Source organism: Monodelphis domestica, chromosome 7 (genome assembly GCF_027887165.1).
Source record: "Monodelphis domestica isolate mMonDom1 chromosome 7, mMonDom1.pri, whole genome shotgun sequence".
NCBI classification, from domain to species: Eukaryota; Metazoa; Chordata; class Mammalia; order Didelphimorphia; family Didelphidae; genus Monodelphis; species Monodelphis domestica.
Window position 1 is genome coordinate 127217322 of NC_077233.1, and position 22957 is coordinate 127240278.

The window sequence follows — 22957 nt, forward strand, 5'->3', positions numbered from 1 at the left end:
TTCTGAGAAAGAGTTCATAGCTTTATCTACTTTACCAAAGGTGTTCAGAGCACACAAAAAAGGTTAGAATCACTGGATTAGAAGTATTAATTCCAGTGCCTTCTCTCTGTTAATTATTTCCTAATTATCCTGTAAATGAGGCTACTGCAATTTAAGGGTAACTTGCCAGTCATTGCAAGCATATGAAGACTTTCCCAGGTAAATTAGTTGTAGTAAGAACAATTTATTCCAAAATTTCTTGAAGGCGACTGAAGCAGGCACTGTGGAGCTCGTAGACTAGAGCTTCATCAGATATCAGACATGCCAAGGTCATTCACTGAACCCCAAGCCATTGGCAATGGTCCTGACTTTTGCCTTCTTTCTCAATTCTTCTTTTTAAAACCCTTACCTATGTTTTAGAACCAATAAGGCAGAGAGTGGTAAGGGCCAGGCAATGGGGGTTAAGTGACTTGTCCAGGTTCACACAGTTAGGAAGTTTCTAAGGACAGATTTGAACCCAGGACCTCCAGTCTCTAGGCCTGGCTCTCAATTCACTGAGCCATTTTTGTCTTGCCATAGGACTTTGATCAATGACTCTGGAAGAGAGTAAGGCTAATGCCTCACAAATCTATTTCAGAGCAAGTCAAGACATTATCCTATGATGCCACTGGTCTTCTTCCAAAGAAACAAACATCAACATACTAGACAGTGCTCAGCCCTGAGGGTTACAGAGAAGGGCAAAAATCATCCTTGACATCATGCATTTTACATTGTAATTGATAAAACAGCTATGTAGAAAACAACATTTTTATATATTTTATATATATTGTATTTATATATATAAATATGTATATTATATATATATATATGTATATGGACATTGGCAGGGACTATTTTTGCCCATAGGCAATCCAGTGATTAGCACTGAACAATTTCTTCTTGCTTTCAGAAAGTGGTTTTATATATATATATATGTATATATATATATATATATATACACACACATATATATATATACACACATATGCATACACATTGTGAATATATACATATACATCCATATATGTATATCTATATCTAGTATCCAGATAGATCTCTTTCTATATTCATGTATAAAATAATGAATAAAAATATTTTAAAAATTAAGTAAATTAGAGTTATCTCGAAGGAAAGTCACTAGCATTAAGGCGATCCAGAAAGTTTTCTTGCAGAATGCAAGAGTTTAGCTGTGACTTAAAGGAAGCAATGGAAGCCTGGAGGTGAAGGTTGGGAGGACATTCTAATGAAAATTTATGGAGCCAGGAGTAGGGATGCTATTTGCTCAGAAGGACAAGGAGGTCGCTGTCCTGAATCTTAAGAGCAGGGACAGGGAGTGAGGCTAGTCAGGGCTTTACAAAACCAACAGCCTTTTGCATTTGATGCTGGAGGTAATATCCCCCAGGATTAATGGAGGAGGGGAAGTCCAGGACTACCGCGCTCTGTCCTACTTCCTATTTTCTTTCTGGTTCAGAGGCCCCTCTGGAGTCAAGCCTGCTCAATCTACCCGTTGCTGGGGATTGGGGAGAGGAGTAACCGGGTTAGAGAGATTGGATTTTCGTTTTTAATTTTACAGTTCGTTCAGCCTCGTCTGGTTCTCCCTTGCCTTTCCCAAGTTTCCTTTGAGTTGCAGTGAGAAGCCGATAACTTGGATTTTCATTCTGGAAATTTCTTTAGTCCACCTGAGTGGGCATCCCAACACACACCCAGGTACGCACGCCCCGCCCCGCCCCGGGCCTCCACCAGCCAAGGAGGAGGGCTCAGGGCGGCCCGCGAGAGAGGACCAATCAGCACAAGTTTGTCCCAGTGCAGTTTCCGTCCGCTCCTCAGGAGGCGCTGCCCCTGGCTGCCGGGGCGAGCTGGCGGGCAGTGGCAGTTAGGACAGTGGGGGCTCGGGGCTGGCGGCTCGCGGCCATGGATTGGGGCTCGCAGTCGGCAGCCGTGAGGCGGCTCCGTGTCAGTGGGGAGCGCCGGGGGAACTCGGCTGCCCCGGGACAGAAGGAGCCAGAGGCCTTGGAGCAGGGGCCGCAGCTCGGGACGAGCACCCAAGACTGGACGCGAAGGCGGAGCAGCGGTGGCGGCCGGGTCGCGGAGTCCGGGCTGTCGGAGGCGCGCGCCGCGCTCGCGCTCCTGTTCTACCTGCTCGGGCTCCGGCTGCTCGTGCAGCTCTCCTTGCGGCAGCTCGTGTTGCCTGCCGTCTCGGGGCCCCGCCCGGAGTTCAACGCGCTCCGAGCCCGGTAGGTGCGGCTTCGGACCCTTTCCCCCCCCCCCCCTCACGTGCACACAACGTAGTGCGTTGCCCTGCATAGAGCAGACATTTATTAAACACTTGCTGTTTGCATTAGCCTACTCACAGTGGATCTTGGAGCCGGATCTGGAAGCAGAGACCTGGGTTCGGATTCTGGTTGTGCTTCCTGTTTCGGTGACCTTGGGCAAGTCATTTAACCCCTTTGGGCTCTAGTTGCCCCCGCAAATTGAATGGGGTTGGACTAGATGGACTCCAAGGCCGTTTTTGGCTCAGTTCTTCAAGGTCTCCCTTTTCCAAGTCAAGACACACCAGTGAACATTTACTAAGTACTTACTACCCGCCTACCAGGCGCCGTGCTTAGAGCTGGGGATGGAAAGAAAGTTCACGGTCTAAAATGGTGTCTTTTGCATCCTCTATTCTGCTGCAAGACTGATTTCTCTAAATGAAAAGCCGGCACGTAGGGGTGGGATGGATACTTAGTTGTGTTCATGTTGTCGCCCACATAGGATTGTGAGTAGAGCAAGTACCAAATCCCCTCGCTGAGCACAGTGCATGGCACATAGCAGTCGCTTAATAAATGCTTGGTTGACTTGCAGGCCTTTTTGAGAAGACTTGACCCTTTGACCGCCTGACTTCTAGTACTGATTCTTTTTACTCCTGTGTAACTCTGGGCATGCCATTTCAGCCCGGAGCTTCACTTTCTTCTGTACTAAATGATTATCTAGTTCCCTCCCAGTTTGATTCTGCAAATAAATAGGAGGAATTGAAGATAGAGATCATTTATATTTCCCAGACTTTCATTCACCTTTATCTTTTTTGGAGTTGTTTTTACTTATATGCAAGTGAAAGTCACAACCTTGTCAGACTGTAGATTTGTTTTGTATTCTTTTTCACAAAATTTTGAGATGGAATATCACAAGTGAAAAATATTTCACTAGATTACTTAAAGCTGCCTTTGGATACCAAGCAGAGAACATTTGTTTTTTAAATACATTCTCTATCAGAATTTTTTGCAAGGGGGTTATAATTTAGCCAATTATCTTTTTGAATGAGTTTAGTTTTGGCCCAAATACAACTTTATGGGTTGGGTGGTTATTTGTGGGCATGAGGAGGAGGTCATTTTGACTTTTAACCCTGTGAATCAATCACTCTCTGTGTAAAGAAGTGTATTGTCCCGTTATTTGGCTCTTAGTAGGCATGACTTTTGGACACACTTTTTATTACTTTTGGTGGCTTGATTTGTTAGTACTTGTATTGGATTTTGTGAAAATGATTTTTTTAGATTCCAAATCGTATCAAAGTGATGAAATTAAAAAGTTAATAGGAATTTGTAGATTATTTCAAAATATATTTGAAATAGTGATGACCCCTTAATACCAAGTGTTATTTAAGCTATGTAAGTAAATGTAGCCATAGTACTGTGGTGGTTTTAGTTTAGCAAATCTTTAATCATTTTGCTCTTTTTGATTTCTTGTAGGAATTACCTTGAACATATAACTTCTATTGGTCCCAGAACTACAGGAAGCCTAGAAAATGAAGTTCTCACAGTTAACTACCTCTTGGAACAGATTAAGCTGATCAGAGCGGAAAGCAACAGCATTCACAAGATTTCAATAGATGTGCAACATCCAACAGGCTCCTTCAGCATTGACTTCTTAGGAGGATTTACCAGCTATTATGATAACATAACCAATGTTGTAGTAAAGCTGGAACCAAAAAATGGAGCGCAGCATGCAGTACTATCCAATTGTCATTTTGACTCAGTTGCAAATTCTCCAGGTATGTTTATGTTTAATAATTTTAAAGTAGCTAGAGAATATGACTTGTCTAAACAGGGATTCTGAACTTGGAGTCAATGGATAGATTTTAGGGTTCTGTGAATTTGTATGAGAAAATAATGCGTATTTATTTTCACTGACATCTATCTGACATTGAGTGTTTCCTTCAATTATGTATTCTGAGAAAAGAATAATGTATGTTTCACTAGGCTGCTAAAGGGGAGGGTGGGATCCATGACACAAAAAAGGGAAAAACTTTTGCTCTATACCTAGCTTGTGTGGTAACAATTTACCATTTTATGGATAGTCTTATTTTCTTTCTTGCTGGGTGAGGGCTGGTAGGGGGGAGAGGGGTAAGAGGCATTAAGGAGGTGATGGTAAGGCAGAGTCTCCTTATCCCTCCCTGGGTGGAAGTTCATCAGCCACTTTTGGGGTTGATCCCAGTGCTAACTGATACAAAAGTGTTTGTTTGTTTTAACCTTTAGGTTTCCTCTTAGAATCAATACTAAGGATTCATTCCAAGGCAGAAGAGCAATAAGGGCTAGGCAGTTGGGGTTAAGTGACTTGCCCAGGGTCATCTGAAGCCAAATTTTAACCCAGGACCTTCTGGCTCTAGGCTTATTCTCTGAGCTACCTAGCTACCCCATAATACAGAAGTTTTAACTTCCATTTTTTTATACTTACATTCTTTGCCCATTCTTAGGCAGCCTTTTAACCACCTAGTCTCAGAGACCTGTTCTGCTTTAGCCTTACTGTAGCTCAGAATTTCCAATATCTAGTGATATGCCAGGCAGTAGTAAGGATTATAGACTTATACTGCTACTCTCTGTTGTGGATTTTCTTATTTTGATAACATTAGCAATCTGTTGAGCAATAAATTACTTTGCTAGCTAATGTCTTGTAAGTGACATTAATTTATATTTTCTCTCTGTATTTGCTGTTATAGAGGATTTGAGAATTAGAAAGTTGTGAATTAATTGAGGTGTTGCTCTTTGACAGCACACCAGACACATGATAAGAGTACCTTATTTTTCACTGATAGCTATAGCAGGCCCTTTGCTTGTTCATTGGTGCTGTGAGACATTGAATGTCCTTTTTTGTTTCAGAAATATGCTCTATCAGTTGTGATTTCACTTGGCATGTTTCCATTGACCTCTGCATTTGGATTTTGGTTCCACTTGGGTGTACTGTGCTATTTTAAGTGCCAAATTATTAATTCTTGCCCAGAAAATACTTTGATATAATAATAAAAGCTGATTTTACATTCCTTGGGTCTAACAATCTTAATAAGAGTAGCCTGAGAAGTAAAAGTTATGTGATGTTTAAAGAAGTGAACAGTGATGAACTACAAGGTAAATGTTGATGTATTTTTAAAAAAATAAAAGATAGCGCCAAAAAAAAATTGATAGTATTTTAAAACTGGAAAGCATCCCAGAATCATCACACCCAATCTCCTCACTTTACCAAAGTTGAAATAGTTTTGGAGCATGTAAGTGTGCTATCCCCCCCCACCCCCCCATCTCCATTTGAAAGCATAATCTTTGGTACACTCTTAAAATGCTTGATTTCCTGAATGGTTGGTACAAAGCATGTTATATTTGCTTGTAGCATCAGAAAGCTAGTTCTCCCTCTTACCCTGCAAAAGGGAAATTTAAAAAAAAAGTGTGTGTGTGTGCACAAATATGTGCCTTTTTGTAACCAGGTTTTAATTAAAGACTAGTTTTGGGGAAAAAAATTTCCCCAAGCTAAAATTTGATGTAGAAATCTGTATTGAAACCCCACTATTTATGTAAATATTTTGAAAAAGTATATGTTTAAAAGCAAGCTCAGCAAATACTAACAATCAAAAAAGAACAAAATGTCTAATAAAACATTTAAAATTCAAACATATTTTGATTTAAAAAATTCACAAAATTATGTCACAATTTCTTTCCTATGTATCTCTTTCTGATTTCCCTTACTTAAGTGCTTAAAAATTTTTGCTCCTGCTGACCTTTTTAAATAAGATGGTGTGTGTTAGTATATAATTATCCTTTTTTCTCCCCTCTGCATCACTTTGTAGAAGTCTTTCCATGTTTTTATATATGCCTATTTTTGTATCTTGTTATGTTACTAAATTAAGTAATTAATCAGTTAATTGTCAATTCTATGGCACATAAATGTTTCTTTACTTTCCTTTAGCCATTCCTCAGTTACAGACTCTAGATTATTTCCCATTCTGTTACTACAAATAAACAGCTCTGACCTTTTGTGCAGATAAGCTGTTTTTTCCAAATTCTTAATAACATTTCTAGAATGTAGGCCCACAAATGAGAACCCTTGGTCAAAGGGTGTGATCATTTTTGGTAACTTTTATTGTATGTTTTCTGATGGATTTTTACAGAATTACCAGAATGTATAATATACCTATCTCCATATAGTTCTGCCAACATTGAAGTGAATCAGTTTTACTTATCTTTGCTATTTTGGGTACCAGGTTGTATATCAGAGTTTTAATTTTCACTTCTCAGAGGATTTTATATATATATATATATATATACATACACACATAATATATATTTTATAATGATGTTAACAATATGTCTACCTCCTTTGGCTATTTGTATTAATTGGTGATTTGATACTACTCTTGTAAATCTAACATTCCCTCATTCATTTCAGGTGTCATATTTTTATCAGAAATATTTACCGCAAAGCTACCCCATTTGCTTTTCTATTTTGGATAAATTGCTTTTCATTTGGCAAATCTAGTTATTTTTATTTACTCAGATCTATGAATTTTGTATTAAGTGATTTCTTCCATTTATTCTGTAGCAATTTTTATATGTTTAAAACAGATTTACAATATTGATTTAATTTGACTTATAATATGACATACATGAAATATGTGGTGAGGTTGGAGTCTCACTTTATCTTTTGCTATATGGCTATATAATTTTCCCAACAATTTTTTTGATTCGGTATTTCCCCCAATGTTTTTGTAGCCTTATAGTTGGACAAGGAAAGAATATTGTAGTGCAGTGGTATCAAACTCAGAAATGGGAGCCCATTAAATCATACATAAGGATCCTTGATGGCCACATATTGACCACATATTAACATTAAACTGTTCTATACTATTTTTATTTACAGTAGGGCTCTCTTATGGGGAAGTGCCATAAGTCTTTTTGCTTTCACTTTCACTTTTTCCCACTTTCATTATGTTTCTTTTCTTTTTTTCTTTTTGGTAGGAATGGGATAGGAGGTATCAGAGCACTAAGTGAAGGGGCAGGAACTAGAGAAAAGCACATATTTATAGGCTCAGCAGGTGTTTGATTTCTATATGAGGTGCAGTAGGTTTTGGAAGGTATCCCCCACAGTCAATTTGGGGCCTTACTGTATTTTATTAAATATTTAGTTATATTTTAATCTGCCTGGGTTCAGGGTCTGCTCTACCAGATACATGGCTGTAGGTTGTATGTCTCTTAACCTCTTGGTGCACCAGTCAACTTTCAAAACTAAGCTGCACTGGTACAGAAAGCTTTCTCATTTGGAAGTTTCCTTTATCAATGAAATCCTGGGTCCAGTCTCTTTTTATACATTTGATTTTATTTCTAGGTTTTCCCTTTTATTCTATCTAAAAATATCAATACTAGATAGTTATAAAATTACCACTAAAATAATCTGGCAAAGTAAGTACCTTTTAAATTTTTAACTAGGTTTCCTTGATATACTTTATTTTCCAAAGAAATTTTATTACCTAATTCTATGGTGTCCATTGGTAGTGTATTGAATCTATAAACTTCTTTTTTTTAAACCCTTACTTTCTGTCATAGATCAATAATACTGTGTATTATCCAGGGTTACATAGCTAGGAAGTGTCTGAGACCAGATTTGAACCCAGGACCTCCCATCTCTGGGCCTGGCTCTCAATCCACTGAACCACCACACTGCCCCATGAATCTATAAACCATTTTGAGAAGTTTTGACATATTATGTATTTTCCAAAACCATGGCAGGGACAAATTTTCAGCTCAGAAGTTCATTTAGAATTGCTATAAAAACTCTTAAAGTTCTTTTTATATAGGTTTCATGCATGTTTTGGTAGGTTAATGCCCAAATACTTGTTTGATTTTTTTTCCCCTATTAACTATATGGCATTTCTATTTAATTTTTCCTGATTTTTGTTAAGTGATATATATAAAAAACATATGTCATTTTTTGGATTCCTCTTGTATCTTACTGAGTTACTAAATTAATTTATTCTTCTAATTTTTTTGTGAAATCTTTTGAACAATCTGCACATAGTTATGCTACCTTCTAGTAAAATTATTTTAGCCATTTTGTTGTTAGTACTTATTTCTTTAATTTATTTTTTGCACTTTTATTATATAACTGTTTCAAATAGATCTTAGTCATAGAACCATTGAATGAATTAGATATCATTTAGTCTACCCTTTCATTTCCTCAGATGAAGAAACCACCTTTGGGGAGTTAGGTGAATTATTTAGGATCAACTAGTTACATTGCTGGGATTTGAATCTGTCCTTTCACTCCAAATCCACAGGTCTGGTCAACTTTATAATAATCTAAACAGGAGTATCTTTGTGCCTTGTTTTATATAGTTATATATTCAGGAAAAATCTTTGCATTCTATTATTTTTTAGTTTTTAACGCAAAGAAGTGTAATTTTAATCTTTTAAAAATTTTGATTTCCTAGTATTTTACTATCCTTGGGTCATTTATTCAAGGGCAGCTGTATGGCTCAGAGATGGGAGGTCCTGGGTTTAAATCTAGCCCCAGATACTTCCTAGCTGTGTGAAACTGAGCAAGTCACTTAACTCCCATTCCCTATCCCTTACTGCTCTTCTGCCTTAGAACCAATTCACAGTAATGATTCTAAGATGGAAGGTAAGGGTTTAAAAAAATAATAGTGTCATTTATTCAACAAATGTTTGTTATATACTTATGTGGAAAGTGCAAAGGAATCATTTTCAGTACTCATAAATTACAAAGGTGAATGTCACAAATTCTCAAATAGTTCATCTCCAAAAATTATATTGGCATAATACATAATAAACATTTGTAAAATAGAGATTTTTTTTAGGTAGAAAAGACTTGGTTGATGTGGTTGTTCAGTTGTGTCCAACACTGTAACCCCAAATCCATGAAGTTTTATTGGCAAAGATACTAGAGTGATTTGTCATTTCTTTCCCCAAATGAGTCCTCGTTTTACAGATGAGGAATTGAGGCAAATAGAGGTTAAGTGACTTGCCCAGGATCACACAACTACTAGTATCTGAGCCACTCTAGCACTCAGATCTTCCTGACTTTTCAGGCCTGATTCTTGATCCATGGCATCATCTAGATGCCTTAGTTTATAGTACTGGTATGTATTTCTAAAGTGCTTCTCAATGTATAATCTAAGACCTGTGAACTGATAACCTACTAAAAATAACATTACATACAGAAAGCAGTCTATCTGTATTTGCCTTGTGGTTCTGGCCATTGATATAAGGGCATTTGTGGGAGTACTCCAAATTTAGGCTTGAAAAAGTGACAATATCTAGCATTCAGTCTCTCTGTCTCTTACTTTGTCTCAGTTCTCAGTATGGAAACTCTATACCTACAGATCAGCAAATCAGCTATGACATAAAGTTTTTAAAGAGTTGCCTGGGGCACTGATAGTGTTAGAGACTTGCCAATGTTCCCAAAGCCAGTGTATGTCAGGTAGAAATTGAACCCTGCTCTTATTGACTCCATGGCTGGACCTTATTCCAACATGCCATGCTGCCTCTATCCTGTCTAGATTTTCTCTTGTGTCTTGAAAAGGTATCTGAGTTATCTCAGGCTATATTCAAAGATTTTGGAATTGTGGGTATAAAAAGGAAACAATTCAAATTTTATTTTAAACAAATCTATCCTTTATACTTTGAGGTATGACTTCCTAATGTATAACTTTTAAATTTTCTTTTTTTCTTATCTTTTTAAATACTTTTTTTAATAATTGTAATATTGCTCAGAACAATCTAAACAAGTTTGAGTTAATCATTTATTACCGCTTAAATAGTGCTTCAAGTTTTTATGAGAGTTATACATAGGAATAAGATAATTCTTTCATTTTGCTTTTAGCTTAATTTAGTTATAATCCAATCCAGGAATGCTTTATCAACATCTTATACTCTTTTGCTATAATGTGCCATTATTACTGAAGCAAGTCTGGTTTAATAAACTTAATTCTTGAGTTGTTGCTGTTGACCCCAAAGCCATAGGTTAGATTTTAACAGTTAAAATTGGTGTCTTAGGTAGATATTAGCAGCTTTCCCTAATTTAGGATGTATATAGAATTCTCTGTTATTATAGTTATTTATATTTTTATAGTGCTCAAAAAGCCAAAGGCTCATTTAAATCTTATAGTAAAGCTTATTTTATAGTCATGGTAAAGTGAAGTCAAACTGTCATTGGCAGGCAAGGAATGATATTCATTACTGACTTAATTAAATATATTAACTTATAAAAATGGATATATTTTGTTATGATGTAACATTTTCCATCAATGCACCCCTCCCTGTAATGGTTGGAGGTAGGGAAGGATCCTCTCATTTTCTTGAAAATATTTAAACCTAATATTTGATTCTGCTGATAATGCAAAATCCTTTCTACTCTTATAATTAACTATTTTATCAGTTTACTATGATTTAGATTGAGTCATCAGATTTTTTTCATTTCACCAGTTATTTCCCCAAAACCTTCCATGACAAAGATAGTAACTGTCAAAATTACTTCTATTATAATGAACACCAAAAATTTTTAGAGGTAGCTTCAAAGGTGGTAGTGGTGGATTATAGTGGCAGAAGTGATAGAAGTTAGGACAGTCTTCACAAGAAAATACTGAGCAGGTTCAGAGAGAAGAGCATAGCACTTTGTGGAAGCAGCTGAGTTTATCAAATCTGTCTGGTGCGAGTTTGTTCATTTAACCAACATTGATAGACTGAATGTATTGTGAAAAGAGCCTTGGATTTGTCACTAGATAACTTAGTTGAATATGGATTTTCCTGTTTATTTCTTAACTCTAAGTTTTCCCCAGGGTAAATCATTTCACATGTTTAGGTCTGTTTCTTAGCTTTAAAAGGTAGAATGGGGAATGGACATATGGTGGTATTAGACTAGATGGTCCCAAAGGTCTTTTTCAATTGTGTTTCCTTTAGTGCTAATTCACCTTGGTACAAATGGCCCATTAGCCTCCTGAGTTGTTTTCAGTTTTATAGTTCTTCCCTGTAGAATTTCTGTCCTCCAACACGAATTAGTCATTCCAAATACACTTTACCTTTCATACTATAGAGCTTTCCCCCTACAATCTTGTATCACAATTTGTAGTTTGAGAAATGTATTAGAACTTAGCTTTTTTTAACAAAAAATTTATTTTTTCCAATTTCATGTAAATATTTTTAGCATCTTTAAAAAAATTTTGAGTTAAAATTTTTTTCTTACCACTTATCCTTTCCCTCTCCTTGAGAAGGCAAGCAGTTTGATATAGATTTACATGTGCAGTTGTAAAAACATCCATATTAGCCATGTTTCAAAAGAAAACACAGACAATAAAAAAAACAAGCAAAATAAAGAAAATAAAAAAGTGTGCTTAGGTCTTCACTCAGACTATTACTTCTTTCTCTGGAGGGTGGATGGCATTTTTCATCATAAGTCCTTCAGAATTATCTTGGATCATTTATTGCTGAGAGTAGCTAAGTAGCATAGCTTTGTGAGCATGTCTATGTAGAAGATTATTATTACTCTAAATTGAAGATTTTTTAAAAATCATTATGTAAAACACTATAAGTTAGTGTATTTAGAAAAAAACCATATTTTGATAATCTGAAACCTGATTCTGATAGTTTTCTTGTGCTTTTCAGTTAGTGGCAGCATTTTCTTTAAAAAATGATATTAATACTTTTTGTTTTTATATCAGTCATTTCTAAATATAGCTGGACATATCACATATAACATTTGCTTTCTAAGAATTCTTGTCGTCTTTCCCCTTTTCCCCCAAGATCTGCTAATAATGGCACATCGGGAAAGAAAGTGACTGAGTAGATAGATTGCTGGGCCTGAGGTCAGGAAAACTCATCTTCCTTTATTCAAATATGGCCTTAGACTTGCTAGATATGTGACCTTGGGCAAGCCACTTAACTCACCCTCCCAATTCCCAGTCCTTACTGCTCTTCTGCCTTAGAACAGTATTGATTCTAAGTTGGAAGGTAAGGGTTTTTATTTTAAAACACAAACTATAGGCTCCCACATGACAGTAGTTGTAACATTCACAATTGTTGATGGAGAAAACATATGATAATGAAAATCATTATTTATATATATATATATATATATATATATAAAATGAAAAGCCACTATGAATTCAGTAATATTTTAAAATTATATTTTGTTGGAACTAAATGGAAATCTCAAGGATAGTGCCTGGTATTTTAATAGGTTCCTGACAATGAGGTTGTGATACACAATTTGGGAACCATTAGACCTAAGTAATTCTTCCTTGCTAGCTTTAAATCTTACATCTTTATGAATTATCTGATAGGAAAATATATAGCACCCACAGATTTAACAAAACAATAAGGTTCTGCTGTGTACAATTTTCTTGGCACTTAAAGATCCTTGATTCAAAGTAAGAGGAGCCTGTGCCCTTAGGGAACTTACAATCTAGTAGAGGGAGATAAGATAGATGCCTAATTAATACTAATACTGGAGAGAAGTGTCAGAGATGTAAAGTAATAAATGATCAGAGGAGGGAGTGGTCACTTTAAACTGGGAGTAGGGATATATGGACAGGAATCAGGGATATTCATGTACCAGACACAGTTCTTCAATTGAGCCTCAAGTGATAAGAATTGTAACAGAAATAGGGATGGGGGAGGGAGAACATTCTCTTTTAAAAATAGGAAAATATCAAGAAGCCAAATTTGTATTGTACTATTATTATATATATAGAATATGGGAGTCAAGTAATATCAGACAAGGTTGATTGGAGTGGGGTGAGAATGAGAATAATGGTTATGGGTTAGAATCTGTTAATCTAGGTAAGGAGGCCTGGATTAGTGACATTGGGAATGGAAGGAATTAAAAGTGTATTTCATATGTAATGATGCCTATAGAATAAACAATGAAAGAAATGATTAGTTAAACTTAATTTGTAGTCATGGGGGGGTCAAGTTATAAAAGCTATAAAATAGCAATTTGGAAATGCATTTCATGTTCTTAATCTCTCATTTCTTTTGTAAAGGTGCCAGTGATGATGCAGTTAGCTGTTCAGTGATGCTTGAAATCTTACGAGTCATGTCAACATCATCAGAAGCTTTACAACATGCTGTCATATTTCTCTTTAATGGCGCTGAAGAAAATGTCTTGCAAGTAGCTATCACTGCTTTGAATAGGCTTGATTAAATGTCTGTTATTTGAGAGAGAAAAAGTTGTATTATGTGTGAAAGATAAATGGAATGTTTCTCTCTTTTCTGGAAGCATTATGAATAAATGAATAGGTGAATGAAAAAGTGCTTATTAGTGGTTATTGTGTTAAACTAGTAATATAAGTACAGTAGAGAAAGTTTTTACCCTCAAGTATTTTTCATTTTTATAGGGAAATATGTATAGGGTAGTGATGGCGAGAGAAGGGTTTAAAAATAAAATAAATTTGCTGCTTTTTTACAAAAACAATTTATGAAAATACAAACTTCCAAAACAGAAAGAGGGACTTGGAGTCTTTCATATTATATGAAGATGATTTCAAAAACAAATCATTGCAATATTTCTTTACATATTGATTTTAAAATAAAATTTTATTTCAGTTTCAATTTCACTGTTTGAAATGAGGGAGTCAGAGTAGATTTTTAAAAAGTCCCATTCAACTATTAAGATTTTATGATTGATTTTTAGAAACTGCTTATTTACTGCTTTTCAGGAACAAATATTAAATATATTATAAAGTTTGTGACAATAGTTTTCCTATAGCTCTTATCTGAAGAGTTGTGTAATATTTTTGCCACTCTTCACTGGTGATAGTTATTCTAATATCTGAATTAAAAAAAAAAGATAATGGTTCTGGTTGTAGACAAATGATAATAGTGTCCTCCAAAAAGCAGTACTTTGAATATATGCACCTCCCTACTTCTTTATTTTGTCATTTATTCCTTCTTAACTCTTATTGTGATTTCTCCCTGGGATCGGGGTGGAAGACTGAGAGTAATGGCTACTAATATTAAGGAGTAAAGAGATGAGTGAGTTGTGCTGCTGGTATACTTTCACTCAATTTATCTTTCACAAAGTTTAAGAATCAAAGTCATTATGAATCACATCCTTACAATAGTTTTGTGAGGATGGCAATGGGATATTTCTACTTCATAGATAACTGAGACTTTCAGACTTTATGGGGTCGGGACTAGACCCTTGAATTGCTAATCATTCAGTGTTTTTTTTTTCTACCCTGGCACCCTGAATCCCAGATAATATTTGTGTTTTCTTATTATTTTGAAAAAATATATTTTATATCTACTTTTGATCAGGGAAGTTCTTTCCATAGAGTGAATAAAATGTGATGATATCAGCTTTAGAACTTTACATAACTTAATTTTTTTCTTTACTTTTCATTAAGGCCAGCCATGGATTCATTACTCAGCACCCCTGGGCTAACTTGATTCGTGCATTTATTAACCTGGAAGCAGCAGGTGTTGGAGGAAAAGAACTTGTATTCCAAACAGGTATGTAATTGGGTATTTTGCATTTTAGTTAAACTATTTCTTTTAAACTTAAATCTTTATACCAAAATGAATATTTTCCTTTAGAGTTTGAAAATTAAGTTTATGATATGTCATGAAAGTAATTGCTAAAATAAGATTATGAAGCTCATGTGCATAAGTTTTATGATAGATGATAAAAATGTTATAAATTTTAAAAATTGGCATCTACCTAGATATTTAGGAATTTAATTTTATAGTTGAACATGCTTGGGGCTGCATTTGTAAAAAGAATGTTAAATCAATAACATTTAAGTAGTGTGTTATTTTAGATTTCAGTTCATTAATATTGTGACTTTAATTTTCTGTGATCAGTGCTAGCATAGTAATGTAATTCTTGCTTATAGAATTCTTAACTGTATAACAGACAGTGTAATCTTGCCTTATTTTGTTCATTATTACCTGGACTTATGACTAAAGATTTAACATTTCCAGAAATTTTGAAAAAGGGCAGTCAGGTAGATCAGTGGATTTGAGATGCCAGGTGTAGAAGTGGGAGGTCCTGGGTTCAAATTTGGCTTCAGATACTTCCTAGCTGTGTGACCTTTAGCAAGTCATTTAACTCCCATTGCCTAGTGTAACAGTTAAAATTTAGGGGAGACTGAGGCAGGTAGAAATTAGTTTCTCTCAGCAAGGAGTATTATATTTTTAGAGGTTTATTAAAGTTAAGGATTAAAGAAAATACAGGATAAGAAAAAACACGTGCCTAGGCCAGAGGCCTAGACAAGACCTCACCTACATTATGGAAAGAGCCATGTCTGCTCCAAAATGGAAGTCCAAAAGAGATCCAAAAGCTCTTGCAATCAGGTTAAATACCTTCTTGATCTTGGCCCACGTGAGAATTCAAAGCATTCTGGGGAAGTGGAACAAGGACTTCTGGGGATTGAAGTCCAGAGTTCAAATCTCAATTTTACATTAGGTCTTACCAACCCTTTTGCCTTGGAGCCAATATACAGTATTTATTTTAAGATAGAAATTTGAGGGTTTAAAAAAAGAAAAAGGAAGACAAAGTTAGGGTCAATTATGTTACATGAGGATTATTTAATTTTGCAAAAACTGAAATGTGTACTTTTAAAAAAATCAATAAAATCATATTTTAATCCTTTAGTGGGTCTGCAGTCTCACTGAAGTTAGGTTCTCAAGTTGTACAGATCAAAATTGATCTATGCTCTCTCATTTGGTGAAATGCTTGTTAATATTGTCCCTCATTCTTTCACAGTGGAATGGTGCAACTTGCTGAAGTCTTTCCATTGCATTTCTTGACATCATTAGTGCAATAGATTGGATATCAAACTGTAGATCAGTGATGGCGAACCTTTTAAAGACAGAGTGCTAGGCCCCACCCCTCAGTCTGAGTGCTGTGCTGGTATCCCATCCCCCACCCTGAGATGGCATGCCCTGCTTCCCTCCCCATCCCCCATACTGGGTATGCCATTCCACCCCCCTCTTTACCCCACCCAGAGGAGGGAGAAAGCATTCCCATTGGGCTGTTGGGGGAGGGGAGAGGGATATGAAAAAATGCAGCCAGGTGTGGTGGAGATGGGAAGAGGAACAGCTCTACCTGAGTCCCTCTGCTATCTAGAAATGAACTCTTGGTAGGGGGAGAGTGGCTATGTGCCCACCAGAGAGCACTTTGGCACCCATGCCATTGGTTCACCATTATTGCTCTAGACTTTTTAAAAAAAAATTTAAGTGACCTAATTAAAAAGGTCACTTTTACTTTTTTTCTTCCTCAGTAATATTTTATTTTTTCTTACATGTAAAAATAATTTTTAACATTTAGTATTCTAAATTTAGAGTTTTAAATTTTCTGCCTCCCCTCACCATTAAGATGATAAGCAATTTGATATAGCTTATGCAAGTATGATCATGCAAAACATATTACCATATTAGTCATGTTGTAGAAGAAGACATCCAAAAGAAACCTCCCCAAACCTCTTAAAGAAAATAAAATGAAAAAATAGTTTGCTTGTATCTGCATTTATTTTCCATCAGTTCTTTCTCTGGAGGTGGATACTCTTTTGGAATTGTCTTGGATCGTTGTATTCTATACAGTTGACCGTCATACAGAATTACTGTTAGTCTATATGGTTCTGTTCACTTCACTTTTCATCAGTTCATTTAAGTTTCTCAGGTTTTTCTGAAATCATCCTGCTCATCATTTTCTTATAGCATGGTAGTATTCTGTTACAATTGTATACCACAGCTTGTTCAGCAAATGCCCAGTTGATGAACATCTCCACTTCCAATTTTTTGCTACCACAAAAAAAAAAAAGCTGCTATAAATATTTTTGTACAAGTAGATTCTTTCTTCTCTTATTGATCTTTCTCTGGGAAAACTTTTCCAGCTCCAAATTTTACCATATGAATAAATATCGTGGAACTTATGTGGAGGGTAATGTTTAAGTTCATGTCACTTCAAAGAAGTGGTATCCATTGGAATATCATTTGTGAAGCCCTCTTTCTTTTTGTTTTTAATAAGGCTACTCTTATTTGTACTCAGTTTGAAATCCAGTTCTGCTTTCCCTATCTCCTTTAACGTTGACTTTTCACTTTTTTTCATCTTTGCCAATTTGAGAATGTGAGGTGAAATAAAACCTCTCACTTGTTTTAATTTGCATTTCTCTTGAGAGATTAGAGCATGTTCTCATGTGGTCATTATTGATTTCTTTTGAAAACTGTTCTTTCCTATGCTTTTGCCACTTATATATTGGGGAATGGCTTTTATTACATATTTGTATCAATTTTATTACATAATTGTGTCAATTTTATATATATTTTTGATATCAAACTTTTATCAGTGATTTTTGATAAGAATATTTTCCTACTTGACAGTTTCTTTCCTAATTCTATCATTTATTTTGTTCTTGGAAAAACATCTTAATTTTATATAGTCACATGGTCTGTTTTTACCTTTTATGACCTATGTTGACTATTTGATTGAGCTTTTTTTCCCTCTGCCCGTAATTGTAAAAGGTACTTGATCTTGTTGTCTTCTGATTTTTTTTTTTATGATGTGACCTTTTAATTTATGTTGTGTTTCCATTTTGAGGTTAATTTAGTATAAGTCTTTGGTCTAAATGTAATTTCTGTCAAATTGTTTTTTTTTTAGTTTATCTAGAAACTGTTGCTTAAAAGGGAGCTCTTTTGGGGGCAGCTGAGTAGCTCAGTGGATTGAGAGATAGGCCTAGAGATGGGAGGTCCTAGGTTCAAACGTGGCCTGAGACACTTCCCAGCTGTGTGACCCTGGGCAAGTCACTTAACCCCCATTGCCTAGCCCTTACCACTATTCTGCCTTGGAACCAATACACAGTATTGATTCTAAGATGGAAGGTAAGGGTTAAAAAAAAAAGGAGCTCTTATCCCAGTAATCTATATTCTTTGATTTATTGAACACTGAACTTTCTGGGTTTCTATTCTTTCTATTGTTTGTTTATCATGCCTGTCCCATTGTTCTCTCTTTTTTTTAACCATTATCAAATAGTGTTGAAGATTACTTCTTCCTAACTTAGTTTGATGAGGTCTGGTGATGGTATCTATCCCCCCTTCCCCCCATTCTCTTCTATTTGACTTTTTTAAATAAAGTATCCTTTTGGGGCAGCTAGGTGGATGCTCAGTGGATTGACAGGTAGACCTTGATGGGGTGTCCTAAATCTGGCCTCAGACACTTTCTAGCTGTGTGACCCTGAGCAAATCACTTAACTCCAATTGCCTAGCCATACCAATCTTCTGCCTTGGAACCATTACAGAAGGTAAGGGTTTAAAAAAAGAAAAATAGAAGGCTTTCTGGTCAGCTTAATTGCCTTGCCCTTTATCCTGATCTTAAGGTAGTAGCTTTCATTTTCTTTTCTTCCCTTGAAATCCTTACTTTCTGTCTTAGAATCAATACTGTGACAGCCTGACAGATGATAGTGTCACTGGATATCATTTAAAAAATCTTTCACTGTGGTATGGGATTCCTAGGATCTCCTTAAAATTTGGCTTTTAATTTATCATAGCTTATTGTGTCCTATGTACAAATCTTTTTTCTAAAAAAGTTATATGAATATTGTTCTTATTCTTTAAACATGAATTAGAACATTAGAATCTTAAATTTAAACTCTAATTTTTAAAGTTTAGTATTATGGCAGAGCATTTTGACAAAACTACTTTAAAATCTTTAAATAAAACTGATGCTGTATGAGACCTTATGCAGAGTAAATTACAAAGCGAAGCTTTGCAGTATTTCGTAATTGATATATTAGTTGTGGATGGAGCTGCCAAGTAATTCTTCATAGACTTTTGAAGCAGCAGCCATATTAGATAGGAATACAACACAGCTGTTTTAAATATACTTTAAATAGTTAAAATTTCAAATTATCAATGACAGTTTCCCACAATTTATCATTGAAATACTTTTCTTAATATATGGATATATGTAATCTAGTAGCCACAGTAAGCAAACTATATTAAATATTTGGCTTTATTCTTAGAACTACTTAAAAATCATTGCATTGTCATAAAATTTCTAATTCAGAATTTCGGCCAATAAAATGGAATTGGTGATGATCTTTTATTGTAAGGAATTAAGCATTTTGGCAAGTTATAAAAATCTATATGAGCTTTATCACTGTGTAATGTCTGTGTTATAAAAAAATTAAAATTTAATTTACTCTAAACACAGATTTAGGAAGTATTTATTTCCTTTTAGTCCTTTAAAAAAAATAACCCTTACCTTCTGTCTTAGAATTAATACTAAGTATTGGTTCCAAAGTAGAAGAGCGGTAATGACTAGGCAATAGTGATTTGCCCAGGGTCACAAGCTAGGAAGTATCCGAGGTTAGATTTGAACCCAGGACCTCTTGTCTCTAGGTCTGACTCTGAATCCACTGAACCACCCAGCTGCCCCCCCCCCCTTTCCTTTTAGTAAAGAAATATATATTTAGTAAAGAAATATATTGTTTACTTTGAAGGTGTGGTCTCTGTTTTATGTCTGTAAAGAAATAGAAAGTGAAAAGCTAGCAATAGTTCTTTAGACTTCTCTTGTTTTTCAGATGATTACCCTAGCTATCAATTTCTTTTTTTCTCTCATTTCAAAATCCAGTGGTTAAAAAGCAATATTTCCCTGGAGAACTATATTTATAATTTAGTGTGAAGAAGATCTCACCAACTTTTCAGTTCTTCCAACCTGCTACGTAGCTTCCCATAATAACAGTTTTTGACTGCATCAACTCCAACTTTTGTAAAGTATCACTAGGGTTGGTAAGAAAAGGGAGGCATTATTAGAGGCAATCAGAAGTGGAAGGCTAAGAAGTTAGAAGCATTATTGATTTATGTCATGGATTGGGAGGGTAGGGAAGCACTATGAAATAGAAAACTTTCTATGATTGAAATAATTTTTCATCAGGATACCACTATTGTCATTTGCAAGGAATAGATTTTTAGAAGTATGCTTGAATGTAAAAATATTCAATTATTTGTTTTCTACACAAAATATCTGAAGACTGTTATAATATCTACAAATATTTCCTTTTTTTTTCCCTATCAGTCATTCTGTTCTGCTTACATTTGAGAAAAAACCTTAGCACTATTTTTAACTTTCATGAGGTACCTGTGTCTTGGCTTCTTCTTGTGATGGGAATACCAGGGGACTATGAAGGGTTGTTTTAGGACGATTATTTAAAGACTCTTAAGTGAAGAATCAGAGATCATTATCATTGTACATTAGAGATGAACAGAACCTTTTACTGGAAAGGAAACTGATACCTAGAACAGTAAAGTGACTTGTTCAAGGTTACATGATTGGATAGGTTTCTCTTGTCAAGTACCTGTACGTGTGTGGGTGGTGCTCAATAAAAAATTGATGAGAATTAACATACACAAAGTCCATATGGGCCAGAAAGCCTCCTTGAGTGCCAGTACTAATAGATATGCCTGATTATTATGGTATTACTGAAATAATAAATAAGTTTGCTACTTTTACAGCATTTTAATATTTTGCCTCTTGACATTGGGAGTCCACTACAGTTTTTTTTCTAATACTTTTATTTGTGTGGAGGTGGCTCTGAGTTCTTGAAGTGGTATGTAAGATCTGACAGTGAGACCTGGAGTGTAAGTCTGGTGATCGACTATCTCTAGTCTGAGGACAAGCCTAGCTGATTTCAGAGAGGCTTGTCAAATAAAGAATAAGAGGATTTGTGATCTGCATTGAGAAAAAGGATATCTTTTCCATTCTTAAAATACTAAAATATTTTAAATTAAAGTGGAAAAGCTAGTGGCTTTTTCATATTCATTTTATATTTTAAAACCAAAAACAATCTTGCAAAAATTATGTGAATTACAGAATGAAAACAAATCTAAGTGATTTAGTAATAGATTAGATGATCAAAATTATTTGTAGAACAAATAGCAAGTTCCTTAGAATAGAGAGGAGGAAGAGGAGCATATACTCCTTTCATTTCTGCCTCCTCTCTCTCTCCAACTCCCACTTCTCCAGGCTGCCTTGGTGAAAAGAGAATCAGACTTAAGGAAAATATAAATAAACCTGGATTCGACTCCTGGCTCTCTGTGCTTTCTTCACCCTGCTACAGGCAGTGAGGGATAGCTGCAGGATGGTGGGATTTGGAGTCAGAGGACTTGATTGTGAATCTTAGCTTTACTTTCATACCTTTGAGCTCATGGACAAATTACTGAATCCTCCTAATTCTTGGTTTGCTCTTCTATAAAAAGGGGGTTTGGAGTGGATGACACTGGAGTGGATGACCCTTCTAGCTTTATATCCAAATTACAAATTACCTCTCTGGACTTGTTTATACCTGCAGTAGGGAAGCAGTGTGTGACCTTGTGCATAGAGAGTGCTCCTCAGAGCCAGACCTTCAAGTTTTCAGGCCCAGAGAGGAACCATTACCTGCTCTAGGCAACTGTCTAAGGCTGTAGTTTGTAAAGGTTAAAATTATGGTTGAGACTGAATATAATAATTATTTGGTCACCAAGGATTTTACTTATAAAATCCTAAAATGAAACACTCAAGTCAGAATGAAGTTTTATGGTGATTTAATTACAACAGGAGAAAAATTAAAAGAGGGAGAGAGAGAAAGAGGAGAGAAGGAAAGGGAGTTAGCTCAACTGCTCCGGCTCAGACTGAGCCGGAGGCAGGAGCTCAAGGATTTGGCCTGAGAGCCAAAGGGAAAAGGGAAGTCAGTCCTTATCACTCACCCATGTGACCAATTGAAGCAAAGCTCTCTAAGGGGCTCCTCCAAGCTCGAGCTCCAGGATAGAACTGGCCTCTAGCCCTCTCCACAGGAAGTCACGAGAACACCAGAGGCTGTTCTCTACCTCACTTCCTGTGTCTCACATGTGCCAATGGTGGCTCAAGGTTGGCTTAGGACAACCCAGGGGGGCAGTTAGTTGTTTCTGATTTGTCATTAGCTAGCACATGCCCGTGTAGTGTGGGTGTGCACATTCCTGGTTGCTAGACCAAGCAAGATGGAGGAAATTTTAAAAATCACAATCCCCCCTGATGATGGTTGGGGGACTAGTCTCCCCAATTGATCACTAAACATAAGCGTCTTGCACCCCAAAAATTTCTAACTGCAAGTGTATACAAAATTTTACCCTCTAAGAGGAAAACTACAATAGTTATAGATAAGGGGGAAATAGAGGAGAGAGACAGACGCAAAACCAATGTTTCTGCTGGGTGCATTGACAAAAACCAATTAGGGGGCAGTCCTCTTTGGCATAAGAGTGTACATTCAAAATAAATGTTCAATCAACCTACAGTTCAATCAACTGCACTCCAAGATTCATTCTGGATCTTCCAATAGTATAAGGGTTTAGGTATCTTTCTGCAAACAGTTCATTCTCTGGATTCAGGAGTTAGGAAGCTTCTTCTCTGAAGATCTTTCTCGAACAAAAATTTAAATCTTGGATTTTATAAAAATCACAATCCCCCCTGAAGAAGGTGTTGAAAAACACCCAGTTCAGCTCAGGATGCAAGGTTTAGTTATGGGGGGTGGGGGGTGTGAGTCAATTAAAAAAAACAAACAACTTAGTCACAACACTTTAGGTACAATATCCAGCCAGAAATGCTAAACACTGGATTTCAGGTACAGTAAAACATGTCCAAATAACTTTGGCAAGCAGTGGTCTGTCTATAATGTCAG

At 35.9% G+C, this 22957-nt stretch overlaps 1 protein-coding gene across 3 annotated transcripts in view; it reads left to right on the forward strand.

Annotated features, from left to right (window-relative positions):
- The window catches only part of ERMP1 (endoplasmic reticulum metallopeptidase 1), a 61128-nt gene that overhangs the window by 11256 nt on the left and 26915 nt on the right, over positions 1–22957 (forward strand). For 2 of the 3 annotated variants that reach the window (XM_007499548.3, XM_056805447.1), the window contains 3 exons: positions 3741–4042; positions 13310–13437; positions 14675–14780. In XM_007499548.3, the coding sequence (XP_007499610.1) occupies positions 3741–4042; positions 13310–13437; positions 14675–14780 (536 nt within the window). Of the gene's footprint in view, positions 1–1820; positions 2253–3740; positions 4043–13309; positions 13438–14674; positions 14781–22957 lie in introns of those variants that run through there. The other variant, XM_001365313.4, reaches the window with a different exon arrangement.